General features: G+C 37.7%; 1 protein-coding gene across 2 annotated transcripts; it reads left to right on the top strand.

Annotated features, from left to right (window-relative positions):
* The first annotated feature begins 5,723 nt into the window (after positions 1-5,723).
* LOC149096029 (substance-P receptor-like) lies at positions 5,724-19,702 on the top strand. 2 transcript variants are annotated; one of them, XM_089281297.1, is made up of 2 exons: positions 5,724-5,790; positions 16,409-19,702. In XM_089281297.1, the coding sequence occupies exon 2, from the start codon at positions 16,412-16,414 to the stop codon at positions 17,396-17,398; it is 987 nt and encodes a 328-aa protein (XP_089137423.1). In that variant the 5' UTR covers positions 5,724-5,790; positions 16,409-16,411; the 3' UTR covers positions 17,399-19,702. The 2 variants fall into 2 exon arrangements, with proteins under 2 accessions (XP_089137423.1, XP_089137422.1); XM_089281296.1 differs by lacking the exon at positions 5,724-5,790 and adding an exon at positions 13,639-14,131.
* The last annotated feature ends 5,772 nt before the right edge of the window (positions 19,703-25,474 follow it).

The raw sequence follows: 25,474 nt of genomic DNA, 5'->3' as shown, positions 1-25,474 counted from the left end.
GTACATGACAAGTCTGAAGCAAATTTCTCTTTAAAATCAGTCTCTTGTGGAAAAAAAATATGGCCAGTTCTTTCTTCTGCCTAGGTTGTTGTCAATTGCCAATTCTTAACATTGTCTGTGACCAGTTTTTACAAGAAAACTAAGTACAGTAGTTAGTAGTTTCTCCGATAACACTTTTAAGCAAGATCAAAAAGAAGATATGGCAAACTGGAGTAGTTAGGTATCATAGCATTTCGTGTGGTAAAAGCAATTCACTCATTTCTGTCTAACATCTTGATACCTTTTCTGTATAGCAACTTTAAGGAAGATAAAATGGCAAGTTACGAACTGTAGCACTTAGCTAGGATAACACTTCCTGTGGCAAAAGCAGCTCTCTTAATTCTGCGTGTCATTTTTTTAGTTGATTTAGGCATTTCAATTGCTCCATATTAGAAACAATGGCGCAAAAGCGAACCGAAGCCGTTCTGTAACTAATCTTTCTTTCTTTTTTGACATTTTTCGTGCTTTTGATAAACGTCGAGTGTCCTGATATCAGTTGGCTCGACCAAGAAAAAACTGGCATCAAAATGGCTACGGATGAAATAAAATCCACCACCGCGTGAACCAGAAAAGAAATGGCACTTGTTTCATACAGTTCTTGTAATTATATGATTGCGTGAGTTGAATTTAATGTAAGCCCGTTTAACTTCCTGGTTTGTTAAGGTTTTCCCTAAAATAAATTACTTAAATATTCCATTAAGGAAGAGATTATTGGAGAACAGATAAGACCTATGTCAAACCATTTATTTCCTAAGTATATTTTCGCTGACTTACTGAAGAGCTTACGCTTATCATTATGACTGATGAGCGACTTTGGTGACATGTCAGTAAATAGTGACATGAAATTCGAAGAGTCGAACTAACATGGAGAATCATGTAGTATGGAGGGCTGGTTTAAATATCGATGTTTCTCAGCAAAACTTGAAGGGTTTAAATAGCAGGAAAATATCTAAACGCATGATATTCAAAAATCTTGCTGTGTCCTCGACGAGAAACAACATTTCCTTGAAGACTAAATGCAATTTGTGGTAGACAAAATTAGCATAAACAAATATCACGCCTCCGCCGAAATGACTGTAAGAATGGCTGTGAGTTGCTAACATCACCACTCTTGTTAGCGCCACTTCCATATCAATTTGTCTTCGTTGAAAAGGAGAATTAAGGTACGTTTTTCACTTTTCATTCACACTGAGTAATAAATATAGTCTTCAAGGTAAATAACATCGAGAGAGCCATTTTCTCATATAGTGGACCACGAGTCACCGTGATCTTTGTATCGGTGGCTCAATAGTTTTGTTTTGTTATACTCCTGTACCACACCTTTAAAGCCCCAAATAAAAGAATCACGGCAAAGGTTAAGAATACAAACTAATACTCTAAAAATTTGTAGGATTAAGTGCAACTTTAGACAGTTTCTAAGGCAGTTCTCGTGGCACAAAAATATACCCGAGAGGCTGTACTGGAGTGGACAATTCCTGAACAAAAGAAATCCACAAAAAATCGTAACACAACAAAAATGGAAATATCTAGAGAGACAAATGGGTAATGTGGTAAACCAAATAATTTAAAAGCTTTTAAACACGAGGCTAACAAAGCTCCTAAATGTTATTGTTGCTAGAGCAGAAAAGTTATCGTCATTTATTTCTAAATTTCTAACAGCGTTATAAAATAATGCAACAACTTCCGTATACTCCCCTGTCTTCAACAACACTGCAAGCTATCACAGGTCTAGAGCGCTCGCATTTCACAATTGCACGCTATAAAAAGGGACAGATATGAATATTAAATTAAAGGAAGGAAGCCGAAAACAGAAAAAAAATATTTATCTTAACGCTCTATTGCACTTTTTCATTGTGAAAACAGTAGTGTGTGGCAACCACTTTATCTTAATCAGAGTGTTAGTTTAGGTGTCTGCGATCAAATTAAAATGGTCTGTCAAGGTTTTTGATGAGTCCTAATGTTTATTTTCCTCGCTTCCCTTCAGTGGATTTAGCTTAAGGCTAAATAATAAAGAAAGAAAGAAGAAAAACAAAAACAAAAAAACAAAACAAAAACAAAAACAAAACCAAAGAAAACACAAAAAAGCTTACTCTTTCTTCCTTAATCGACGAGCAGGTACCTTAAATGTATTTAGTTTGCGTTCCTCGAAAAGATTTTGTCGTTAATTGATGTGTTATCAATCATGCATTAAATTACCTAATTAGTTCATGTATTGCATGTGCACCAACCTGAGTATTTTAATTTCACTCAATTCTTATTCTTACTATTGCTATTTTTTTTTCCCTAACCATTACCGCCACATCATACATACAGCAGTCGAATTGCATTAATCTTGAAAGGAAGGTCAATTTACTGCTGGGAACAGCTTGACGAAAGGCTGAATCACAGGGAAGGTGGAGTGGGGGTGGTGGATGGGACACAGCTTTACTTTTAATTCTGATCTATTCAGTGAACGCCCAGTTAGTAATGTAAAGTTAGTAATTGTTAGTAATGAAAATTAGGTCGTCTAGTTTTACTATCTTTACATTAAAAAGTCTGACTTCCTGCTTGAGCAACTCTTATAACATCCTGTCTTTTTCCGTGCCGAAAAGCCTTATCGAATTATTTTGCCGAATATTCTTAAACATTGTAGAATCTCCTTCAATACGACATTTTTTTTTTTAACTTTCGTCCATCATGTCCCTGCAGAAATATAACATAGCTCTCGTCTTTATATATCTTTGCCATTTTTGTTCAGTTGTGCCAAAATACGTATATTTATTACGCCTCTGTTGGTCAAAAATACGCTGGTACTTCAAGGATGGCAAGAAAGTCACTTACTATATAATGTACACAATGTCGCTGTTTAAAACACCATTTGGAATTAAGTACATTAAGTTCTTAAATCGCAGTTCAAAGCCATTACGCCGCCACAGCTAGATTCCTTTGCGATTACGTGTTCCGCATTGTGTGGATCTTTACACAAATTTATGTCAGACGGGCATTGCCGTGATCAATTACAGCCGGCTTGCCCGGCAACCTTAAATACACCAAACAAGGAGAAATACAAATCAGACTACACCCAACATTGGGATTTCCTCCACGAGATGATCTCGAATATTGTATTTGCGCGGTGAACATTGAAAACACTCTGGCTCCATACCTGCAATGGTTAAGTCCGAAACCGTGTTTTTTCTTTTGTTATAAACTGTTAATATTCATTGTCACTATTGCTTCGGAATAACTTTACCGCATTAGGAAGGAAAACAGATCACTTTTAATTGATAAATTCATCATTACCTTTAACCGATAAGCGTTTTACTTTAATCTAGTTGCACCCCATTGAGTATACATAAGGAATTAAAAAGAATTTAATTAAAACACATTACTTCTGCCTTTTAAAATTTGTGCCTTAGATTAAGAACTTATCACTGCCTTTATTTTACTCTACCAAAATGGACTCACCAACACGCAAATCAGTAGACTGGTACAATTCTGAGGAAGTGGCGTGCCACCAAATTTTCAAAACATTTTTTTTTTTACAATTTTATGTCATCAGACGCGAGTATTCACTAGCATTACACTCTTTCTTTCTTGTATAAGAACATATTTTATAAGAATATCGAGGCTAAAATTTGCGAAATTTTAAGAATATCTTAGAAATAAACCCGAGGCTGGGATTTTGGAAAGAATATAAATTTGTGTGATGAAAATTTCTAAATACAGTACAATTATATGCTTTCAGCTAAACCGTATAAAATTCTTCCTTTCTCTAGACGTCAAAACTAGCCAAAGAGCGACACAAACAGCACCAGCCGTATGTTCGATGCTAATAACATTTCGATAAGAAGTTATATGCGTTATATCAGGCTTAAATACCTGCAGGCTGGCTCCAAAATTACTTCAACACCATCGTGACACCAAATATATTCAAAAGCAGCAGTGTCATACGCTATGATCTAAGAATATTCACAAGAATATTTTCAGCCTAAAATCGGCGGAAAAATAAGAATATATTTAGCTTCGGCCGGTAAAAAAACAATGTTCTTATATAGACACACGCCGGGTGTCCTGTACGACTCATCTTTACCAAGAACAAACTCGGCGAAAAGTTCCCGATCAGTGAAGAAGAATATATCTATCCTGAACGTCAACTGCCAAAGTCTACCGGCTAAAAGAGAAACATTTCTTCATCTGATTAACGATGCAAAACCGGATATAATTATTGGAACTGATCCTGGCTATCTCACGAGCACAGCAACAATGAGTGTTTCCCTACAGTGACCTACCAGGTAGAGAGGAGAGACAGATCAAACGACCCTCACGGCGGGGTGTTTATTGCTGCCAAAAGAGACCTAGTACTAGTGAGAGAAAGTAACCTGGAAACAGTTCTGTAATATAGAAGTCCGTACGAATCTGAAATTACAATCGACAAGGATATAAACTTCGTAATAACTTATTCTCTTGATTATTTCCAATGTCACACCACATCTGTGATTATCTAGTGGTGAATACTGAACTCTTTTTTGGTGAATGAACTGAAGAATGTTTTTTTTTTTTTTGGTATTGTTATTATTAATTATCATTATTTATTTTATTTTCTTGCACCTTGCATAAACTATTAGCGGAAACTAAACGGTGCGCCAAGACCAAACACACTGCTGTTTATACTTCATAATCTTGATCTTGGTAGTTTGAATCAAACTATTCAATCTCTTTTCTTGCAGATAATCAGTGTTTCAGTGACAGCTGATTCATTGCTGCTGGTTTAAATTGTAAATAGCTTTAATTCTGTGTGGCGAAGATATTTTTTAATATGTAGATAGTGTCCCCAGTTATGTTTTTGTCAAGCTAATTAAAATTCTCTTTCATTCACTCAAACGATATTCTTGGAAGTTTAAAACTAGTAAATACCATTACTTTATGATTTTCAGTTCGTATTTACAGTTTATTGAAATCATAATCTGTGTAATTTACAACAGAGTATTCTTTTTGCGAAAACACCCTTTCATTTGGTGATGCATTAGCGCTGAAGAAAGTTTAAACCCCGTCCATGTTCATACTACGACGGAGAAATTTAAGAACGCAGTTTTATTTCTACGGTTTGGCTTACCATCCACAATAATCCGTCACGAAAACGGTGAAATATTTGAAAATGCCGGCTTCGCGGTTTAGTGTGGAAGGAAAACATTTTGACAACGGATCTTTTCGAAATCGATGAAAACGTTGTAAACATGTGATTCCCAGCCAACTTTTTACTCAAACACAAATCCAAAATGACCGTCGATTGTTGCGTTTTTTTCAAACTGTTTCTCTGGCATTGTGTGGACGGGACCCAAGAGCTAAACCAAAGGCTACTAAAACTAAACAAAGTTAATGCAGTTCTTAGAACTGTTTAAAAACTGAGTCCATTAGCAGACGCTGTTTTCCTCGGGTTAATCACTTCTACTAACAGCTACCATGCCACACTAGTTACAATCGCACTAATAAACTACAAATAAAAATTGAATTTACTTTGATGAATTACAGATCCGGCAGTTGCATCAAACAATTGACCAGTGTGAAACAAATGACGTCTATATATGCAATGTAAACTTCAATAAAAATAAGGCAGGGCGAAGCTTATCAAATTGATCCGCGCCCTTCGAAAATTTTACCGCCTGTGTAATGGGTTTTATGACAGTTTTGCACTCTATGTCAACACACGAAAGGTAGGCATCTCCTCTGTAAGAACAGCCTTGGCATTGTGCTTCGTATTTTAAAATTTTCAAGGTACGTAGGTTCAATTCTTCATTTCTTTGCTCAGAGCCTCGTTATAACAGTATCTCCGTGTGACTGAATTTTCCGAATTTACATATATCGTAACTGAACTTCAGCCAGAGATCTTGCTAAAAAAAGATCTAAAATTCATATTCATTTGTCGCTTGTTATGTTAATGAAACAAACCTGCTAAAGTGTTGATTTTGTGCAAGAACCTCATTTAACAAGAAATTTTCGGGAAATTCCAAGTTACCCTCTTTTTTATATATTTATATAAGAATTTATTTTATAAGAATATCGAGACTGAAATTTACGAAATTTTAAGAATATTTTAAGAATAAACCCGAGGCTGAGATATTCAAACATAATTTCGTGTGCTGAAAGGCTTTATATTTTAAAATAAACGGTATAAAGTTCTTCCTTTCTCTCAACTCCAAAATCAGCCATAAAGCAACAAAAACAGTACTAGCCGTATGTTCGATGCTAATAACATTTCTGTAAGACAATATGGGCTTCATATTAGGCTTCAATACATAAAGACTGGCTCCAAAATTACTTTAACACCATTCAATCAGCAAACACATTCGGAAACAGAAATGCCCTACACTATATGATCTAAGAAATTTTCATACGAATATTTTCACCCTAAAATCGGCGGAAAATTAAAACGACAATATTCAACCTCGGCCGGAAAAACAATAGTCTTATTAAAAGAAGAAAAAAAAAAAAAGAGTGTAGGAGCTAAACCTTTAGACCATAAGCTATCGAGAAATTTACAGATCTCAAATTTCAGCTGCCAGTTACAAAGTGCACTACTTCTCGACTGAGTTGTCGGAATTGTGCTTTGTCCGTGATAACTTCCAAACTTTGGCAAAAATAAGAATTTTTATGAAACTTCTGGGAAGGTATATAGACAGAAAACCTTTTATTAAACCGAGAGTTTAAAAGAATAAGTGCTAGAATTGCTCAGCTTTAACCAGATATACAAATAAATAAATGAAATGACTAAATGGATTTTTTTTGAGTTATTTTTTCCCCATTTTTATCGTCCTATTCTTAAGCTTTTAATAGAAGAAACCAGTCGAAATTTCAAAAGTCACCCTATTTCTTCCTTTTCTACACTAAGGTTTGTAAACTGATATAGTCAGAGCCCCTTCTAAGTGCCAACACGTGTACAAGACTGCGTTGTGGGCCATTAAGAAGACAGGCCTTTCGGTAGAGATCCTGATTCTCCACCAACATACTATTAACCAATATACCGTCTCTTCTTCACTCATCATTTCCTACGTGTTATTCATTTTCATTTGTCGATCTGTTGACTCATTTTCACTCATTAGAGTCGAAAATACGTCATGTTTTCATTTTTTCGCGAACTGATATGTTAATTAATCGACACAGGAAATATTTCGGCTACTGAGGTGAAAGTTGCAATTCCTTACAACTGAGTTAAGACTTCCTGTAGCAAGTAAGCGTTTGCTTTGAGCTCGGTAAAGTTTGGTTAACTGATATCATTACAGCTCTATCTAATTGCTAAGATGTACACAAAACTATATTGCGCGCCATTAAGACGATAGACCTTATTGATGAAGACAATTTGAGTTTTAATTAAAATATGAATTACTAATTTTCCATGCGTACGCATGTTGGTGGCAAACGAAATACCTTGTCTTTTTATTCCATTGGATAATTGTGTGTAAAATGTTTCCTTCTACCATGTTACCATCCCTATAAATTTGGAAAAACAACTTTTTTGCCGTCCATAAAACCTGGATCGCCTTACACAAGACCACACAAACGCTTAATTCATGCCCGTTAGAGCATGCCTACATTAATATAAGGGTGGCGAATCGGGTCCTTCAAAAACCATGGGTCTTGCAAACTTTTCGTCGAATTTTACGGGTCTCGCAGTCCTTTTTTAAGCAGTTATGCGAGTCTCGCAGTCGCGGTCTTATTCACGAAGCTCTCTCGGAGTCTCGATTTTTTGCAAGACGAAAAGACTGTCTAAGTCCCGATTTTTTTTGTTTGCTCTTATAACTGACATCTGAGAGTTTGAACATTAGAATAAGTTGAAGTCTCGTAATTTAAAATTCAAAATGTCTGGGCATGTAAAGAAAAACGCTAGTCTTGCCTTCTCGCGAAGTGTTGCATTTGCCATTCACCACCTTTTAATTTAGCCCGCGCTAAATTCAACTGTTCAAGAAGGTTTTCAAAAGTCGTTTCATTTTGGGCAGCCCACATTGCGCCGTTTTCAAGCATCCGGGTCGGTCGTTTTCCAATTTATCAGTTAGTGTTGAGAGAATTTAAATATATATTTTTTAAATTTTGTTTTGTTTATTATTATTATTGTTATTATTATTATTATTATTATTATTATTAGTATTATTATTATTATATTTTTGTTTTTTTTTTGTTTTCTCTTTTCATACATATTATATGTCAAAAGATCATGCTCTAGATGGCACCGAACCAACGAGGAAAACCCTATATTCAACACCTCCCCGTAAAAAAATAGAGAGAGAGAAAAGAAAGAATGAATAAAAATTTTCCCTTCATGATACACCCCAGAGTTAAACGATACAAAATTACCTTTTTCAGTTTGGTGTTTTTTTGTAATCTGCAGAGTTAAAACTTGCATTAGGAAGCTAGATTTTTCAAAGTTTGCCCCAAAAAGGGTTCTAAGTAGAGGAGTAGAGGACGATACACAACGGCGCGAAGCAGACGACTTGCTACTCTTGTCCGCATGACTTCATGCTGAAATAAATACAGTACAGCGCTTTTAAGTGCTCTTGGCGTACTAAATCCAACAGTTGTCTCAAATAGATGACCACTGTGAAACAAATGACGTCTATATATGTACTGTAAACTTTAATAATAATAAAAATAAAAAAAAAAAAAAAAAATAGGGCAGGGCGCAGCTTATCAAATTGATCCGCGCCCTTCGAAAATTTCACCGCCTGTATAATGGGTTTTATGACAGTTTTGCACTCTGTGTTAACACACGAAAGGCAGGCAACTCCTCTCTAAGAAAGGCCATTTTTAAGGTACGTAAGTTTAATTCTTCATTTCTTTGCTCAGAGCCTCGTTATAACAGCATCTCCGTGTTATTGTAATTTTCCGAATAAACATATATCGTAACTGAACTTCAGCTATAGATCTTGCTAAAATCCATCTTCATTTGTCGCTTGTTATGTTAGTGAAACAAACCTTCTTAAGTGCCGACTTTGTCCTAGAACCACATTTTAATTTTCGGGAAATTCCAAGTTACCCTCTTTTTTTATATATTGATATAAGAATTTATTTTATAAGAATATCGAGGCTGAAATTTACGAAATTTGAAGAATATTTTAAGAATAAACCCGAGGCCGAGATATTCAAACGTAATTGTAAATAAAATAAAAATTTTATGTTTTAAAATAAATCGTTTAAAATTCTTACTTTCTCTAAACCTCAAAATTAGCCATAAAGCAATAAAAACAGCACTAGAATAAGTTGAAGTTTTGTAATTTCCATTTCCTAAATCCAAGGAAACTGCCCTATAAAACTCTTCTTCAATCCCCAACAGTTAATCTGTTCTTGCATTATTGGCTTTATTTGGTAAGGTTAATTACGATTCTCAGTTGTAGCTCGGCGGCTGAAATTTATTCCGTTTTCTCTCCTTTCTTCTTCACCTACAAGGACAAATAAGAAAAAAATTAAGCAAACGTAGTTAAGTGGCAGTCCCGCTGAAAGCGGTCCACTCGACTTCGGGACCAAAAATCGTTTTCCTTCATTTTTTGTCAGTGAAAAGGGTTTGACACATATATATAAAAAAGCAATTTATTATTTTCCAATTCCTTCTTTTTGCTTTGCTACGAGCCAAAATTGAATTTTGGCCAAACTGAGGTTGCCGACCGTGATCAGAAAGGTAAAATTCACCGATTTTGTGAAGCATGCTACGTCGCCTAAAATGCAGCTCACGGAAATTCGTTTTCATGCGAATTTTAAGGTACATTCATTACTGTGCCTGACGAAATATGGAAACTTTTCGAAAAATTCGAAGCTTACCAGCGAGGCTGGAAGATACCCTACTCCGAGGCCTTTGATCACCTACTAAAATTTAGCCAAATTTGACGGGGAAGATCTCAAAAGTTGGGTCTAAATGAAGCCTAAAAAGCACACCACAGTAAATTTCATACCTTAATAAACCATTCTATAAGTTCAAACCGGCGGGTATCTCATTGGATTGCACGCGAGAACAGATTAAAAAAATTCAATTTTGGCTCGTAGCAAAGCAAAAAGAAGGAATTGGAAAATAATAAATTGTTTTTTTATATATATGTGTCAAACCCTTTTCACTGACAAAAAATGAAGGAAAACGATTTTTGGTCCCGAAGTCGAGTGGACCGCTTTTAGCGGGACTGCCACTTAATACTCTTATCATGGCCACCTGCATATGATCCGACAGTCATGACAGGTCGGGCTTACTAGAGCTAACTAAAATTACACTGAACAACCTGGAGTGACAACAACTCGTTTTCTGCTTTATTAGAACCCAGAATTCTGATCTACAAACACTAAGCTGAGGTACTTACTGTATAGAGATTTATTTTCTTTTTTCTTTCTTTTTACACTTATGACCTCGCTTAGCTAAAGTTGGTGATGGAGAGCTGTTTTTCGTTGGCTACAGTGCAGCTACAGTCTAAGCATGATAAGTTCTAGGAGATCGGTCACTTGGAATGACATACAAAATCCAACCTCTGCCGTTAGTATTTTGCATGGGATTTCCAGAAACTTAAGGAGCTCAGTCTCGGCATTTTGTGTTATTTTGACCACTTACAAAATTATCTTTAAGGTGAAAGAAAACAGAAAATTGTAGTTTACTGAAACACCAAAGAGATAATAATTTACCATAAAGAAACAAGGATGGTCATGATGGAGAAGATGAACACGGATTGCAAACGACCAACATGAAAATATTTAGGCTAAACTTCTCAAGATGAGAAACCGTGACGTAGCTCCTTTAAAAGAACTTTTCGTTGCTGGGTACGTTATTTTGATTTGTCGCGAAATGAATGTCTGGCGCCTCATGATGTGTGGTATCAAAGTGATACAGGAAATTGTTTTGAGCATGTCTTGAATCAGTTCTCAATAGTAAACGTTTCATTATTCACTGATTATTCGAGTGATGGCTTTATATTACACTCGAATCAAAACGGTGTGCATAGGTCGCCAGACGCGCGAGGTCAGAAAACAAATATATTATTGTCTGTTATCTTGATCTTAATCTGTTAGAGCAGGATATTTAGCCGATGGGTTGTATAAAAGCTTCTATCTGCTCAAGATATATTCGTTAATGTGAAATGTTCTCACCGCAATCCCTTTGAGGCGCGGGCGGAGAATATCAGCTAATATCGAGGATGTGTGCGTTTCTCTGTGTAAAGCTTGGTTTAAACAGGTGTTCACTTAAAAATCGTTCTGTCATATAGTGTAGAGATGAATACAAAGGTTTTGTAGCTTCGGGTTGTTCAGGAAGGAAAAAACAAACTCTCCGTCGCCATCAATTTTTGTATAAGTTACAATTTTAATATATCGAAATTGGCATGTTAACACTACGGGGACCGTTGACAACGGCCGAACAATAGATTTGCCCAAATTGAATAATTTAGATGCATGGTTAAACTAAGGATTCCGCTAATACTGAAATATACCATTTGTTGGTGTCAGTTTTTACTCGTGGATATGTCTATATCCACGGCATAATGAAGGGGGTTTTGCCTGCGAATGAGTCACCTACTCATTTGTAACCGGAGGACATACGGAATTTGAACATTAGTAGGTAATATTTGCACTGGTGTTAGGCCTACTTCACACTAGCGACATAACTACGTATTCGCTTTATGTCGGTAATACGAACATCGACATATAAAGGCATAATGAAAATATCCTTATGTTGTTTTGTTCATGCTGTTTTGTTGCTAATATGTCAAAATGTGAACATGTTCACACTACAAACATAACGAGGTGACGTCCTTCTTATGTCGTTATGTTTATGCCGTTATGTAGACTTGCTACCAGTCGGCCTTCGCTTAATTAGTCATCGCCCTCGAGCGAAAAGATAATTTGCATATTGTTAGTTACACGCACTCATCGGGTCTTCTCTGACATCCATTTCTCTTCTCATCTGATTAGCAAATAGTATTTTATCTAAAAACAATGCGTTATCGGCAGGTTACACCAGGGAGTTTTAAATTATCTGAAAGGTTCGCAGCTAAAGCTTCTGAACTATGTAAACAGCTACGAATAGCTTTGAGATAACCAGCAAGCAAGATCAATTGTTTCTAAGACCTGCTTGTTTTTTTGTTTTTTTTTTTAATTTTTGTTTTCGTTTTTGTTTTCTTATTCGTTAACTTTTGTTTTGTTTTGTTTTTGTTTTTAATTCTTTTTTCGTTTCTTAAAGTTTTGTTTTGTCTTGTTTTTTTGTCTTTGTTTTTCATTGTCGTCTTCGTTTTTTTTTTGTTTTTTTTCTGTTCAAAAAAAGAATAAAACGCAAACAAAAATTAAAAACAAGCACGAAAACAAAAATGCAAAAGGTTAAGGGAGTGTAGACCATCGATCATGTTTTGCTAGCAGTAGCCATGACCTGACCGTTGTGTTTTGCTCGTCAAGCGTAATCACACATCGGTTACTATAATCTCTACTACTACTTTATTGCTTGTTCACTTGTCTCAGGAGAAGAATATAGCAAGTACAAAGGTCACAAAGATTGCAAGTAAAGTCAAGGATTTTTTCTTCATCTTCTTTTTCTTCTTACTCTTTGCGTTTTAATATTGTGTGAATAGTTCGTTAACTTGTAAGAAGCTGTTGAAAGGTCGTTGTATAAATAAAAGCATATCATTTTCAGAGCTCTCAAGCCTCACGCAAACGAATGTAATCTTATGCTCTTAAAGCGAACTAATTATTTCAAGGAGCCCGCAAGAGTAGCCTTATTTGTGTTGAAAGTCTGGCTACGGCCCTGAACTTCTACTGGCTTCAAAAGCAACGAAGAAAATTATTTTCACACTCTACGATGATCGTTTCGTTGTTTGCGTGTTCTGTGTTTTATTGTTTGAGGTTTTCGTGTTTGAGTGTGATATAAACTCGACAAATGTAGACATATTGCATGTGAGCTCCTTTTGGCGAAGGGAAAATATTAGAAGGGACGCAAAAAACAAAAATGAAAACAAAACTTAAAAGAAAAAACAAACACAAACATTAAAAAAATTAAAATGGTTGGTGACCCTTGTGAGCTGCCGTATTAAGAATCATGAAGCATCCTACATTACTTGAATGTTTTGGATGTAAGAGAGCCAGGTAAAAATAATTGCCAACCGGCGGTTTGCGGCACTTTTAACTGAATTCTTAGCGAGGTTGTTAAAAGGTTGTTAAAAGGTTGTTAAGAAGTACACGAACTAGACTTCACGTTTTCAGGAATAGCCCCAGTTTAGTTAGGAAACGATTAATTCGTGTTTGATGTCTAACCTAAAGGAATGCTTCACGGTTCAACTACATGAACGTGATACCGAAAACATCTGGATCATTCTCAACTATGTAAACACAGATATCAAGAGGTTTTAACCTCGGCTATTATATGTAACCACTCTAGCTTGAAATGTGTTACTAGTATACTCTAAGGGTAGTGAATATAGCCAAAAGAATGATGAAATAATAACAGCAAACAGTAACAGCAGTTTGCTTTAGGTGACCACGGTCAGTAAAGGAGAGGTTTTTTGCCGGAATACAAAAACAGCTGTCTTCAACTGACATATTAAAGTATCATGGTAGGTGGATTGAGAGTGTTTGGAAATCGCGCTCTTACGCTGGCGCTTTGAAAGAAAAGCACATCAACCTATACATTTTCTGAAAACTTAATAGTTATAGAATACAATCATTTCTCTTAAATTTTCTAAGAAGCTATTGTCGCAGTGATATCAAAAGAAATACCCAGAACCACGGTTTGGCTTAAAGTGGTTCACTTTCGCACGTGAATTATCGGAGCGGTGCAATTGACATCGGGTGTCGGCGATTTTTCAGATATGGGTTGGGGTTTTTTCTACACCCTTAAAGTTTGATATTCTCAATGCGGACGTTTCCTTCTACTAAAGAGGCCATAACTTTGAAGCGGAATCGAAATTACACAAAGCCCGACACTCTTTTTCGAAGAAGGTATGATTAGCTGTTAAACATCCCCTCTACACTGACAGATGTCGGCATGGGTCAGTTTGCAACAACAATGGTTATGACAACTTGAAATAAACAGATGTCTACAGTTCTGGCGCGGAAACCCGTCGCAGTGAAATCGTCCGAGAAGCAACAAACGACTAGGAGCTTTATACAGGTTTGTATTGTTAGTGCCGTCGATCGGCGACATTGGTATTATGTTCCTCAAGCTTAGGCTTCTTCGTTCTCCAGACATTTTTTGAAACCATGCCTCGTGAAGCCAAAAAGAGGAAATCTCGAGATCCACATCGTCTACATCTATATCTGCGCTTGACTCCTCTCTGCTTGTTGAAGTTTCGGAATCGCGTCCGTTCTCCAGCAATTTCGTGCGACTAGCACTTGTTGTAGTTTGTCCTTCAGCTTCATTGGAGGGACTAGCGTCCTCGAGTTCCTTCAACCACTCTTCTTGGTTACACTGCGGACACTGCGACTCCCCGGGGGGGGGGGGGGGGGCACAGCCATATATGGGCTATATAGGTATGTGCCGCTGTGAAGGGTATGGCTTTCAAGCAGTTTACTTTAGGATAGGGTACATAAATCAGAGCGTTTGGGTCTAGAATAGGGTATAATTTTTCAAAAAACTGACTAGTTGGTTGAATTTTTTATCTAGACTAAGGAAACCAGGAATTGCCACTAAATAATATAAAAAAAATCAACAAATCGGCAAGTTTAAATCTACGCAAATCAGCCTCAACAGTGTCGATAGCTGGGGAGATTTAGGGAGTTTACTCTGGTATAGGGTAGCAAAATTCAGCTGAACTAGCTCTGGTATAGGCTAAGGGTTCCAGGGTCCCAGCGGCACATCCCCACCCAGAAATTCCGAAAGTACCACCCCCCCCCCCCCCCCGAGCTGCGACCCACGGTCGCTCAGAGCCAAAGATCTTGTTCTACCAGATTTTGGCCTCTTCGGCTTCTACGAAGACGAAAATGGGCAAAAAGTTTTCTTGCGTTTTCGTCCTAACATAAAGAAAATTTGACAAGAACGAAAGCTAACTTGGGATGAAACAACCAAATCGAGAGCAGTTCGCGTATCGCTTTACACCTGACAACTGGCGGTGAATTTTAATTAGAGAGCGCCGTAATGGGTTAATGAGATTTACCTTTATCTTAAAAAGTAAAAAAGCTTTTTTTCTCCATTCTTTTTGCAAAATATTTATCTCAGGCTTCTCAATTTGAACAGCACCAAAAAAAAAAAAAAAAAAAAAAAAAAGAGAGAGAGATTTTCGCATTTTTCGTAAAAATCCAACTACCATGATACCTTAAGAACGTTCGCGCCAATTGTTTCTGCGCATCCTTACTGCACGCGCAAATTTACACGCCACGTCATGCATCGATGCGCGCGCTAACTAATAATATAAACAATGACAGGGCAGATGACCATTGCTATAGCTTTGCCTGGATATTTAACGATCTTGAACGTTCGGTGACCCCATTTGTCTTGTGGTGGATCGTTTTCTCTACCGATTTTCCACGTTTGGCGAAAACATGAAGAAAATCTATCAATTAGAAGTTTGAATTTTTTGCAAAATGCACCATTGAATTTCGTTATTTTAAGCTATTCATTTATCTGTACGGCGGTTTCAAACGCCTCCGGGAAAGGGAAATCAGTGGCTACATCCATATCTACGAATTAATGACAGTTCCACTTTGATTTTAGTTTATCGATAAGTCGTGGCAGAGTTTGGACCAAGAACAGTACTGTTAGCTGCGCTTCTGTCTCGTTATTCGAAATAATTTGTAACATTTTCGTCGCAGCCCGTTAAAAGGCCTTTCATCACACTTCACATCTCTTTGCTTAGCAGACTTTCCAAAGACAGTGAATTATATTCAGATGAAACGTACTGGAACATTTAAAGAGCTTGCGAGACCTAGTGATTGGTGAATGTTTAACTACTTGGCTCTGATACTGAAGGAGGTATTTTCTTTCAAAAACTACAGAAAATCTGGGTGGTAAATGTTCTAATGAACCAAAGTACTCTGTAAAATATTAATTATTTAAAACCTTCTCAAACAAGACCGTATTTAATACATCGGTTCAACTTACTGCTAATCATGTCATGTACTTCTAATATTCAGAAATGATATCTTTGTAGCTTGATCAGAAACTGGTGCCTTATGCTAATTAAGCTAACATTGTAAATAATATTCCTGGAAGCGCGCGGAAATGAAACGAGGGTCCTGTGGTAAGAAAGTGAATAACCACCCCCTCCCACCATCACCGTCCACCTGTGACGTAGAGAGTAGTAAACATCCACCACCACTGGGATTAAGTAAAAACTCGCAACATTTCAAAACCACCGTAAAAATTACTTTTTTGTGTTTTCGACCTTAAAACGTTTAGTTTTAAGAGGTTCCTTCACTTTGAGAACATTTTTTGTTTTGTTTTGATTCACAGAACATGACAGACCATGACACCATTGCACTGTCTCTGACCGTACTTTATGCGATAACAATGCTCGTAGCTTTGGTTGGTAACACACTGCTGATCTACATCGTGTGGAAGAAACCAGGAACAAGAAATCTGACAAGTTTCATGTTTGTTAACATGGCGGTGGCTGATTTGATGGTTGTTGTGTTTCAGATACCTGTCAGCATTACTCACTTTTATGTCTTTGGAAGCTCTGAGTTTCTTCGGGTTTTTGCCTGCAGATTTCTCTACTATGCTGTTTATGTCTCGACGATCGCCTCCATTTTCTGCCTTACTGTAATAGCATTTGATCGATACTTTGCTGTTGTGCATCCTTTCCGGCGGAGCATTTGGTTCAGGAAGCCTAAGATCATTACGCCAATTATCTGGATCTCATCCATGGCCTTGATGTCAATCGTACCAGTTGCTTTCAAGCTCATCCGAGGCAAGTGTCGAATTGAAAAATCTCTAATTTTGCCCTTCTATGCTTACTTTTTTGCTGTCGGCTTCCTCCTGCCCCTCGCTGTCATCTCAGTTCTGTACACCCAAGTTGCTCGAAAACTGTGGTTCCATGAAGTGCCTGTGGATCATAACGTAAGTGAAAATCAACGAGAACAGGAAATCCCCAGGAAGAAAGTCATCCGAATGCTCATCATTATTGTTGTGGTGTTTGCACTCTGCTGGCTTCCAGTGCACGTCTATCAGATGGACGAAGGTGTGAGCTTCGGCGTGAGTGGGCGTGGGGCGATGTGGGATCCTTATGTAATTATCTACATTTGCTACTGGTTCAGCCAGGCAAACAGCGCCATAAACCCTTGGTTGTATATTTGTCTGAACGGAAAGATGAAAGCAGCTTTTAAAAACATGGTCCTATGTCGCCAAGAGGAAATCACTCGTCGAGGACAAGTGACCTTAACCACCACCAGAAGAAGCAGAGGGAGTTCCACACTGAAATCCATGTTGGAAGCCAGAGTGTAAATAACAGTTCGTTCTTCACTCCAAAGGAGTTGCACAAAGAACGCTTTGCTAAAAGCCAAAATGTAAAAAATAGTTTGTTTTTCAACCCAAGCGAGTTCTACAAAGAACTAAACGCTGGAAACGAAAATGTAAGTTATATAGTTTCTCCTTCATGCAAAGTGGGTTCTTCCAAGTACTCCTAGGTGGAAGCTTAAGTGTAAATACCAGTGCCCGTTTGTTCTTGACGAATTTGCTTTCGTCTTACTTCATTTCTAATAACGCTCCTTACCATAAATACTCACTGTGATTGGGTGCTATTAAGCTTATGTCGAATTTGTCGATAGCAGTATCTTACAAAGTCTCGCGCTAAAACAAGTGCGGTACACACCTGACATGGCATGTACCCTCATTCCTTTACAGCTGTTCATTACCAGTAGTTTAACCAGTGTCATTTGCAAGAGATTAGCTTCTTAGTTGAAAAACGTTTCAACAAGGAGGGATGCTCCAGGAGCGCTTCCCAGCGAAGCATTTCACTATCCTAACTAGACGCTCTAAGCGCGTTTACTCGGGCTTCGTACCACAGTATCAAATCGTACTTTACGAAAACGCGTATTGGACACAATGAAAGGAAATTAAAGAATCAGGATTTTTTAGCACAAGAGGTCCGCTTAGATATTTACTACTCAAGTTGCTTCGTTGAGTGTGTCCTCCTCATCCTATCGAAAGTTTTGAGTTTAAACCATTTTGATTCAAGAATGAAGCACAGCTGTCTACGCATTGATGGAGAAGTTGTTTGCAAAAAAAATTTCGAGGTCTTTTTACAACTTATGGCGATTACTTTGTACATGCTAGCAGAAATTGTACGAAGTTTGTTTACTTGTCGTGACGATCCGAGTAAATTGTGTAGCTGAACATCTTTGCCGTGTTGCGATCTTAAACCCTTTTCAAGAGTCATATCTCCTTTGGAGAACGGATAATCCCTTTCGACAGAGCCAAAACGAATCACGATAAACTCCTTTGCGAAAACAACAGTCCTGTGACTAGGCTTAAATTGCATTGCACATAATTTGCATAAACTTTCAAGTTGTGTATTTTGCGGATAACTTCCAAGAATTTGCGACCCTTAACGCAGTTTATGAAGAAATATTCAAGCTACATATTTTTATTGAATCAAGGAAGGAGTATGAAAAAGACTCTCATTTATAAGGGACTGCCTATTTTTTTGCCAGTGTTTTCGTAGATTGAACTCATACCGCAATCGGCTCAGTTGTTATCTCACGAGAACGTTTTGAGCGTGAACTTTGCTTACCTGGCTGGCTTTCAAGCAATATAATTCATGGACCGACCCTTTCTGAAAACGATCGACATCTTTGCATGTGTGATGAACGTATAAGGCGCGATTCTTGCCAAAACTTTCTTCGCAAAACACCGCATTCTGTCACGAAGAGCTAGCAATACCGCGTTTCTCGTCCCCAGTTTTTATGGTCTACGCATGGAACACCTGGGACCATGACCCTCTTTTGGCGACCAAAACGCTTGCATTTTATGACTCGGGCTTTCCTACGGAAGCCCGAGTAATAACAGATAGAGAGATATTACTCAGCAGGCAACTACTGCGGTAAAAACCTCGCGAAACTTTGTCATCCAATCAGAAATAAAGCTAAAACCAAGCATGACACGCTCGCACACCTTTTCCCGCCTTTTAAGTCGGCTACGTGTCTTGGCTTTGAGTTTTAATTGGTTCACTGGAGTGACTACTTTAGTTTTGTTGTTTTACGACTTTCGAAGAAAAACTACAAATAGTCTTAGTAAATGTGTCATCTAGCTTGTCTACAAAAGCTTTCGTTTTAGTTAAATGTCAAATAAAATAGTACAATAGTCAGTACAAGTAAATGCCTAATTTTGTAATTAACAGGTGACGGTTTTGCATATCTGATCTTGATTAGCATAGATTTTTACGATTTTATTTCTCCGCTTGCTCCTAAATTTTGGTGTCGATCGAAAATGTAAATCAAAGAATCAAGACAGTGTTTGACCACATTTCCAAAGGCCTCGAAGTTCGTCAAAAATACTCCGCTATGCGTATATTTTAACTCTCTTTTGGTGTTTGCATAGGTGGTCAAATACGGTCGTTTTTGCCTGATATATTACATATTGTTTATAGGTGCTGATGACATGTCGTGCATAACGGATTAAAAATAAAGACATGGTTTATCCCTACGATAACCACCAACGTTTCTGATTCCAACTGCGACTGTGCTTACGTGGGCTCATGCAGTTTTAACATGTGTTGATAATGGATATTAAAAGAAGTAAATAAATGGCTATCGTTTCCTGCGAATTTACTGTGTGTACCCTCGCGTGTTCCAGGAGGCGTTTCACATGCATTCTGCTAAGCGAGCTGCAAACGCCTCCGTGTTCTGAAGGTGATATGGAAATATGACTTATAGAAGGTTTGCTAGCTTCCGATGCTGAAAGAAATCTCGAAAGACATCCACATTAAATTTTTCGCAGACCAAGTCACAGCTGTGGATGTCTTGTAATCGAAAGCCGCCATTTTCAGTGCCGAACAACTCATTTTTGGAATTTCTACGGCTGAACGGAACGTTATTGCCGCTTCTGACATATTCGAATTCGATCTCAACTTTCCGGAATTGAACTTAACTTCACCACTTTCTTTCTTAGATACATACGGTATCTCAAGTTGTGCATGAAGTACATCGGTGCATCACTGGCCAACAAAATGCTTGTTGACAGATGTTATTTTATCGTTTAACGCCACGAGAGCTAAGAAGTGAAACCTACGAAGAAAAGAGTTAAATAATTCGAAACAAAGCAATTTTTTGTCACTAAAAACTTGCGTAAAGCTTGAATAATCGAATTTCACTCGCTGTATTTTCTAAATCAAAAAGGATTCATACGCCATGACTCTTCCAAAATAGCAACTTACAAATCCAATGTACTGTATGTATCTATTTTGTAGACAACGTGATAAACACGATTTGGTCATGCTCAACTTCTTTGAACGTTTTTAATGTAAATGGCCTACTGATGATTTGCCTCAGACATTGCCAATACGAATATCAATGTCCAAGCTCATGACAGTTAGAGCTTTCTCTTCACCTCGTTCTTAGGTGACAGATGTAACTTGTATTTGCTTCGAGTGTCCATTCCTGGGTTCTCAGTAAATGCAAGGCCATGTAAAAGGGAAAAAATTAAAAATAACAAAAACATAAAAAAATAATTAGCCACAAATGATTGAACAATAACATCCAAGAGTAAACTAGAGTAGTAAATTTCTGTTTGAGATACCAACTCAAGACAGGCAATGATCATGATTATCATAGCGAAAATTCACTGTAAATGCATGAGATGGTATCCGATCCAGGATCCAAAAATTCTGAACATCGGCCAATGAACAAACGGATGACATACCCTCTACAAAAACAAATTAACAAGAAAACATTAAAATATAAAGGGAACAAAGCAAGCCATAAAAGTATGCACTTATTGTGATAAAAGAGGGTAGAAACCGGTAAAAATCACACCATCAACTCGCGCGAACATCTGACAAATCAAAGAAAAAGCCCCACCTTCAAGTCAGAGTTTGACCGTTAAACGGTGGGGCCCGCCCATTTTCTTAAAGTGCTACTCTCGAACTAAAGGTTCACGTAAAAATAATTCACGATACTGATCCTTGTTCTTGAGGCCTTATGCGCCCCTTAGCATGAAATAGTTGGGTACGGTGAAGGTGGCTGATCCTTGTTTCCCCGCAAACGACCAAAAAAATATCCATATCAAGCGAGTGTGATAAACAAACTTTTTCAACATAGCATGATTTCTATTGACTAGTTCTGATGTAAAAAAAAAAAAAAAAAGAAAAAAGCTTACCCGCAATTCAGAATTGGTAAATGTCTGGCCTAGACTTCACACTAGAAGCTCCTAGAAAATTTTCGTTTCATTCTCATAATGAGAAATCGGTCGAGACTGGCAACCTACTATCAACTTGCGACAAAAAATGTGTCGGCCATTGTTCCAACTGAGACGACATATGACTAATCCCTCTACTACATTAGACACCTACAAACTGCAAACATCAAAAGCTCAGAAACTTGACGTTCGTCCGTTGGAGAGAAAATCCGAGCCCGCAACCCGCCCCAAACTCTCTCTTCCGATCGCTCTCTGTCAATTCTTGTTGCATGCTAATCTGACCAAATTTCGTCTTGCGTTCCCTGTGTCTCACCCAAGCGAGAATATTCGAGATTTTCGTGAGTGGTTCAGATTTTGTACTTCCCCACCCTCGAAGATTTTATTTGCAGGGACAAATGACGTCCAACAGTGATTTGTGGCAAAGAACCAACCAGATGCCTGATGATGCTAAGATCTTGAAGAGACGTTGGAGATGGATAGGCCACATTCTCCGCAAACCCCTAACCAGCATCACGAGGCAAGCTCTGTCTCGGAACTCTTAGAGCAAGAGGAAGTGTGGACGACCACGGAACTCGCGGTGTTGGAAAATTGAATCAGACATCAGGAGACTGAAGGCTGAGCTGCAGTCAGCTCGAGAGGAGCGCCCAGGACAGAGACCTCTGGAGAACTCTTGTAGGTGGCCCATGCCCCTGGAGGGTGTGACGCAAGCCAGGCGTGCGTCTATTTTCAAAGCAAGCAGCGTGAAGGTCAAGACAAAAGTGGTGGCTTTAGGCAATTAAGGAATTAAAAGTGAATGATGGTGATAGTCGATGACAGTGCATGATAGTTGGCGGCGGTTGTCACGCCGTTTGACCAGGACTTAAAAACACTTAAATTAATCGCACCACTTTCTTGTCCAACTCCAGTCGTATGCGTGACTCACGTAGACGTTCTTCACGTGCTCTCGTGCCCCTTTCCTCTTTAATCAATTCTCATCCGGTTAGAAGGTAAACCAACCCACCATTGACTCTCGTATACGACTATACAAGTATACAGTTTCTTCTTGTTTTGTTTGCACTGTTTCATCTGGAGTATCCTTACTGTATCTTTTATGTCTGACCAAAGCATTACTACATCCAATGCAAGAGTAAACTACTCCAAGATTTTAATGATTCAAGTTTATGTAATTTATTTGAAAGAATCCTACTTTCAAAATTTCGTGAATAATGACTCAAGATTAACCCCCAAAAATGTTCCACAATATTTATTAGTTTTTCTTTGTTTTTTGTTTTGTTTTGTTTTGTTTTTTGATTTTGTTTATTTGTTTTTTTGAGAAATACAAATCTGACGGACCTGATAATCTTCGGAGGAGGTCTAAGCGGAATATAGTGTTTCTAACAAATTCATCAATAAAGTGCGCCGTTTGTGACTATTCTTCAGAATTAGTTCCAGCAGCGCTGGTTTCATAACTTTTGAACGAAGCCAAAGTCATAAATAATTCCTGCTATTTTTACCAAACAAAACGTTCTCTAAATACAATAGAAGATTTAATTCAAATTTCTGTTTTTACTTTGACAAATGATGTGTATAATTTATGCTACGTAATTTCGATCAGGGTGTAAGTGAAACTAAAGCAGTGCAGAAAATGAATGCTCATCAGTGAAATTAAATCGTGATCTTGTTAAGGCGAAACAATGAACAAGATAGCAATTGGGTTATTCATTCTTCTAGTGATATTTACGCCGGCAGATTTCTCGCCGTACCGAGGTCTGTGCAATAGATTTGGGAACTTTGACATTCACATTAAGGGTAAGAATTTTCATTTTACTTCCTTTTTTTTTCCTTTAAACAGCCTGAAGGGGAACAACATTAAAATTTGCTACAGGGGACGTTTGTGCAGGATAGAGCTTTAAATACAGAACTTTATGTCGGATCCACTTTCTTGCATATTCTAGCCTAACAACGATTTGTGAGTGGAAAAAAATTCAATGGACTGAAAAATATTTGTTGGCGAATTTAGTCAAATTCTAATTTCCGTTGTTTTAATTTTGTCTTGGCTTGAAATATTCAAACTACGATTCCCAATATTTCAATAACGAAATTAAACGAAAAATAAACGTGTATGCACACAATCGTTGGAGTGCTCGATACAAATATACATGCAGAGCGAAATACGAATTACGAATAAGATTGAGATTAATGGACAATTCTATCAGACAGTTTTAAATTAGTTAAGAAACTTTTACAAATTGGTTCAAAACTATATAAATTTCTAAATTCTAAGCAAACATATACAAAATACTAGTATAGAAATTTGGTAAATTTAATGAATGTTGTTTAGGTTTTCAACGTAACTGGATGGAACAAAAAACTTCAACCTAGACAAAACTGGAGTCAACACACGGTTAGGTGGTAAATCACAACAACGAGATAATTTGCAACATGGGTGAATAAGTTCTCAACGGAGTTTACGTTAGAACTACTCTTGCTTGTTATAAACTAGTCATGTTTTAGCGGCCTAAATTGGTTAGCTGGTTGTAGTTGTCACTCAAGAGATAATCAACATTCTTGTTTTGCTCAAAATCCATTCACAAAACAAATTAGGTTTCAGAGTCTGTTTCTTACTCACGCTGGTTTTCTCACTAATATTTACAAAACAAGCTGACATATAACAAATACTATTATTTGGATAGTTCATTTGGCAGGGACATTTTAGTACAGACCGCTAAGGGGGGTTGATACTGAATATAGTGGCATCTATACATCTGACTGTTTTCCATAATCCTGCCCGCTATTTTGGTGCAAAGTCTTAACGCGGTTTTCATATATTGGCACAGAATGTCCTAAATGATCACGGAATACCTTAGTTTGACTCCTGATGTTTTAGAAAGATCGACAGTAATTAGACACGCTCATTTTTCGACCTTTCTGGGTCATCCAGTCTTGTTCCGTTGAAACAATTATTTCAAGGGAACAAGACTGCATGACCCAGAAAGGTCGAAAACCGAGCGTGTCTAATTTCTGTCGATTTTTCTAAAGCATTTAGAGTCAAACTAGGGATATCCCTGAGCAGTTTAGGACATTCTGTGTCAATATATGTCTGAATTTATGAAAACCGTGTTAAAGACTTTGCACCAAAATAGCGGGCATGTTTTTGGAAAATCGGTTAGAAAATGTACATAAATATGGCCATGTCGTACCGAGAGTGCTATCTACCTCGTGTACTCTTAATAGAGTCCATACCATGCCTATACAAGCCTTTGAAGTCGCTGCAAATGAGTCGAACGAGCCAAACAAAGCTAAATTAGAGCTTACATTGATCATTTGGTTCGCCGCGGCACTAATTCAGACAGGCTTAACCTCTGCGATTTCACCTAAATGACCTCACTATGTCTTTACTGTGGGTTAAATTAGCCAGCCACGCTAACAAGAGCATGGTAAGAAGTGGAATCGGTTATTTACCTCTATATTTCAGCCAAAAAGTAGCCGTTACGTGACATTTCATCTCAATATCTGACCGGATTCGTAAAAAACATAGCCATAGAATTTGACTTGTCACTGATAATCTTGCTACAATTCTGTCCTAGAGCTAGCTTTCCACGAGGCTTATCGTAGCTCAAATAGCAGCAAATAACTCTCCTGTCTCTTTTAGCATGAAATTGGAGTCTAAATCAACACGAACGTACAGATATCAAAAGCGCGGCGGAGAGCCAATCTATTGCTTTCTAAAGGCCTGCATCGTCCTAAGTGGACTGAACAAGAGCTTCCTACATCGAGAATCGTTTGAAATTCAAACAAACTAGGCCATAGTTAGCAGTAAGCGAACACTCAACATGTTGTCGTTACGTCAATTATCGCCCGGAAACCACGCAAATAAATTTGTTTCGCGCTAGCGAATCACAGACAGTTCTGATACTTAGCTAAGCCGAGAACGCCTAAAATTGGTAAAACAAGGAAATTCTACTCACGATCAGCGCTTGAACTCATGTTCTTCTCTCTCCTCGTGGCCATGTTTTGCTCGCAAATAGCGATGTCCTGGATGTACTTCAATTTTGTCGAGCGCGGAATGGCACATCCAGATTTCAACAGATTTTTTTTTTCCTAAGTCTTTACTGAGCTACATCAAAGTTAAAAGCAAATGACGCCAACAGCAGCTAGAAATGTCCAGTCCATTGCACGTCTAAGCCC

Source organism: Orbicella faveolata, unplaced genomic scaffold (genome assembly GCF_042242905.1).
Source record: "Orbicella faveolata isolate gen_17 unplaced genomic scaffold, um_ofav_v1 contig_48, whole genome shotgun sequence".
In the NCBI taxonomy this organism is placed as follows: domain Eukaryota; kingdom Metazoa; phylum Cnidaria; class Anthozoa; order Scleractinia; family Merulinidae; genus Orbicella; species Orbicella faveolata.
This window is presented reverse-complemented; position numbering and strand designations above follow the sequence as displayed.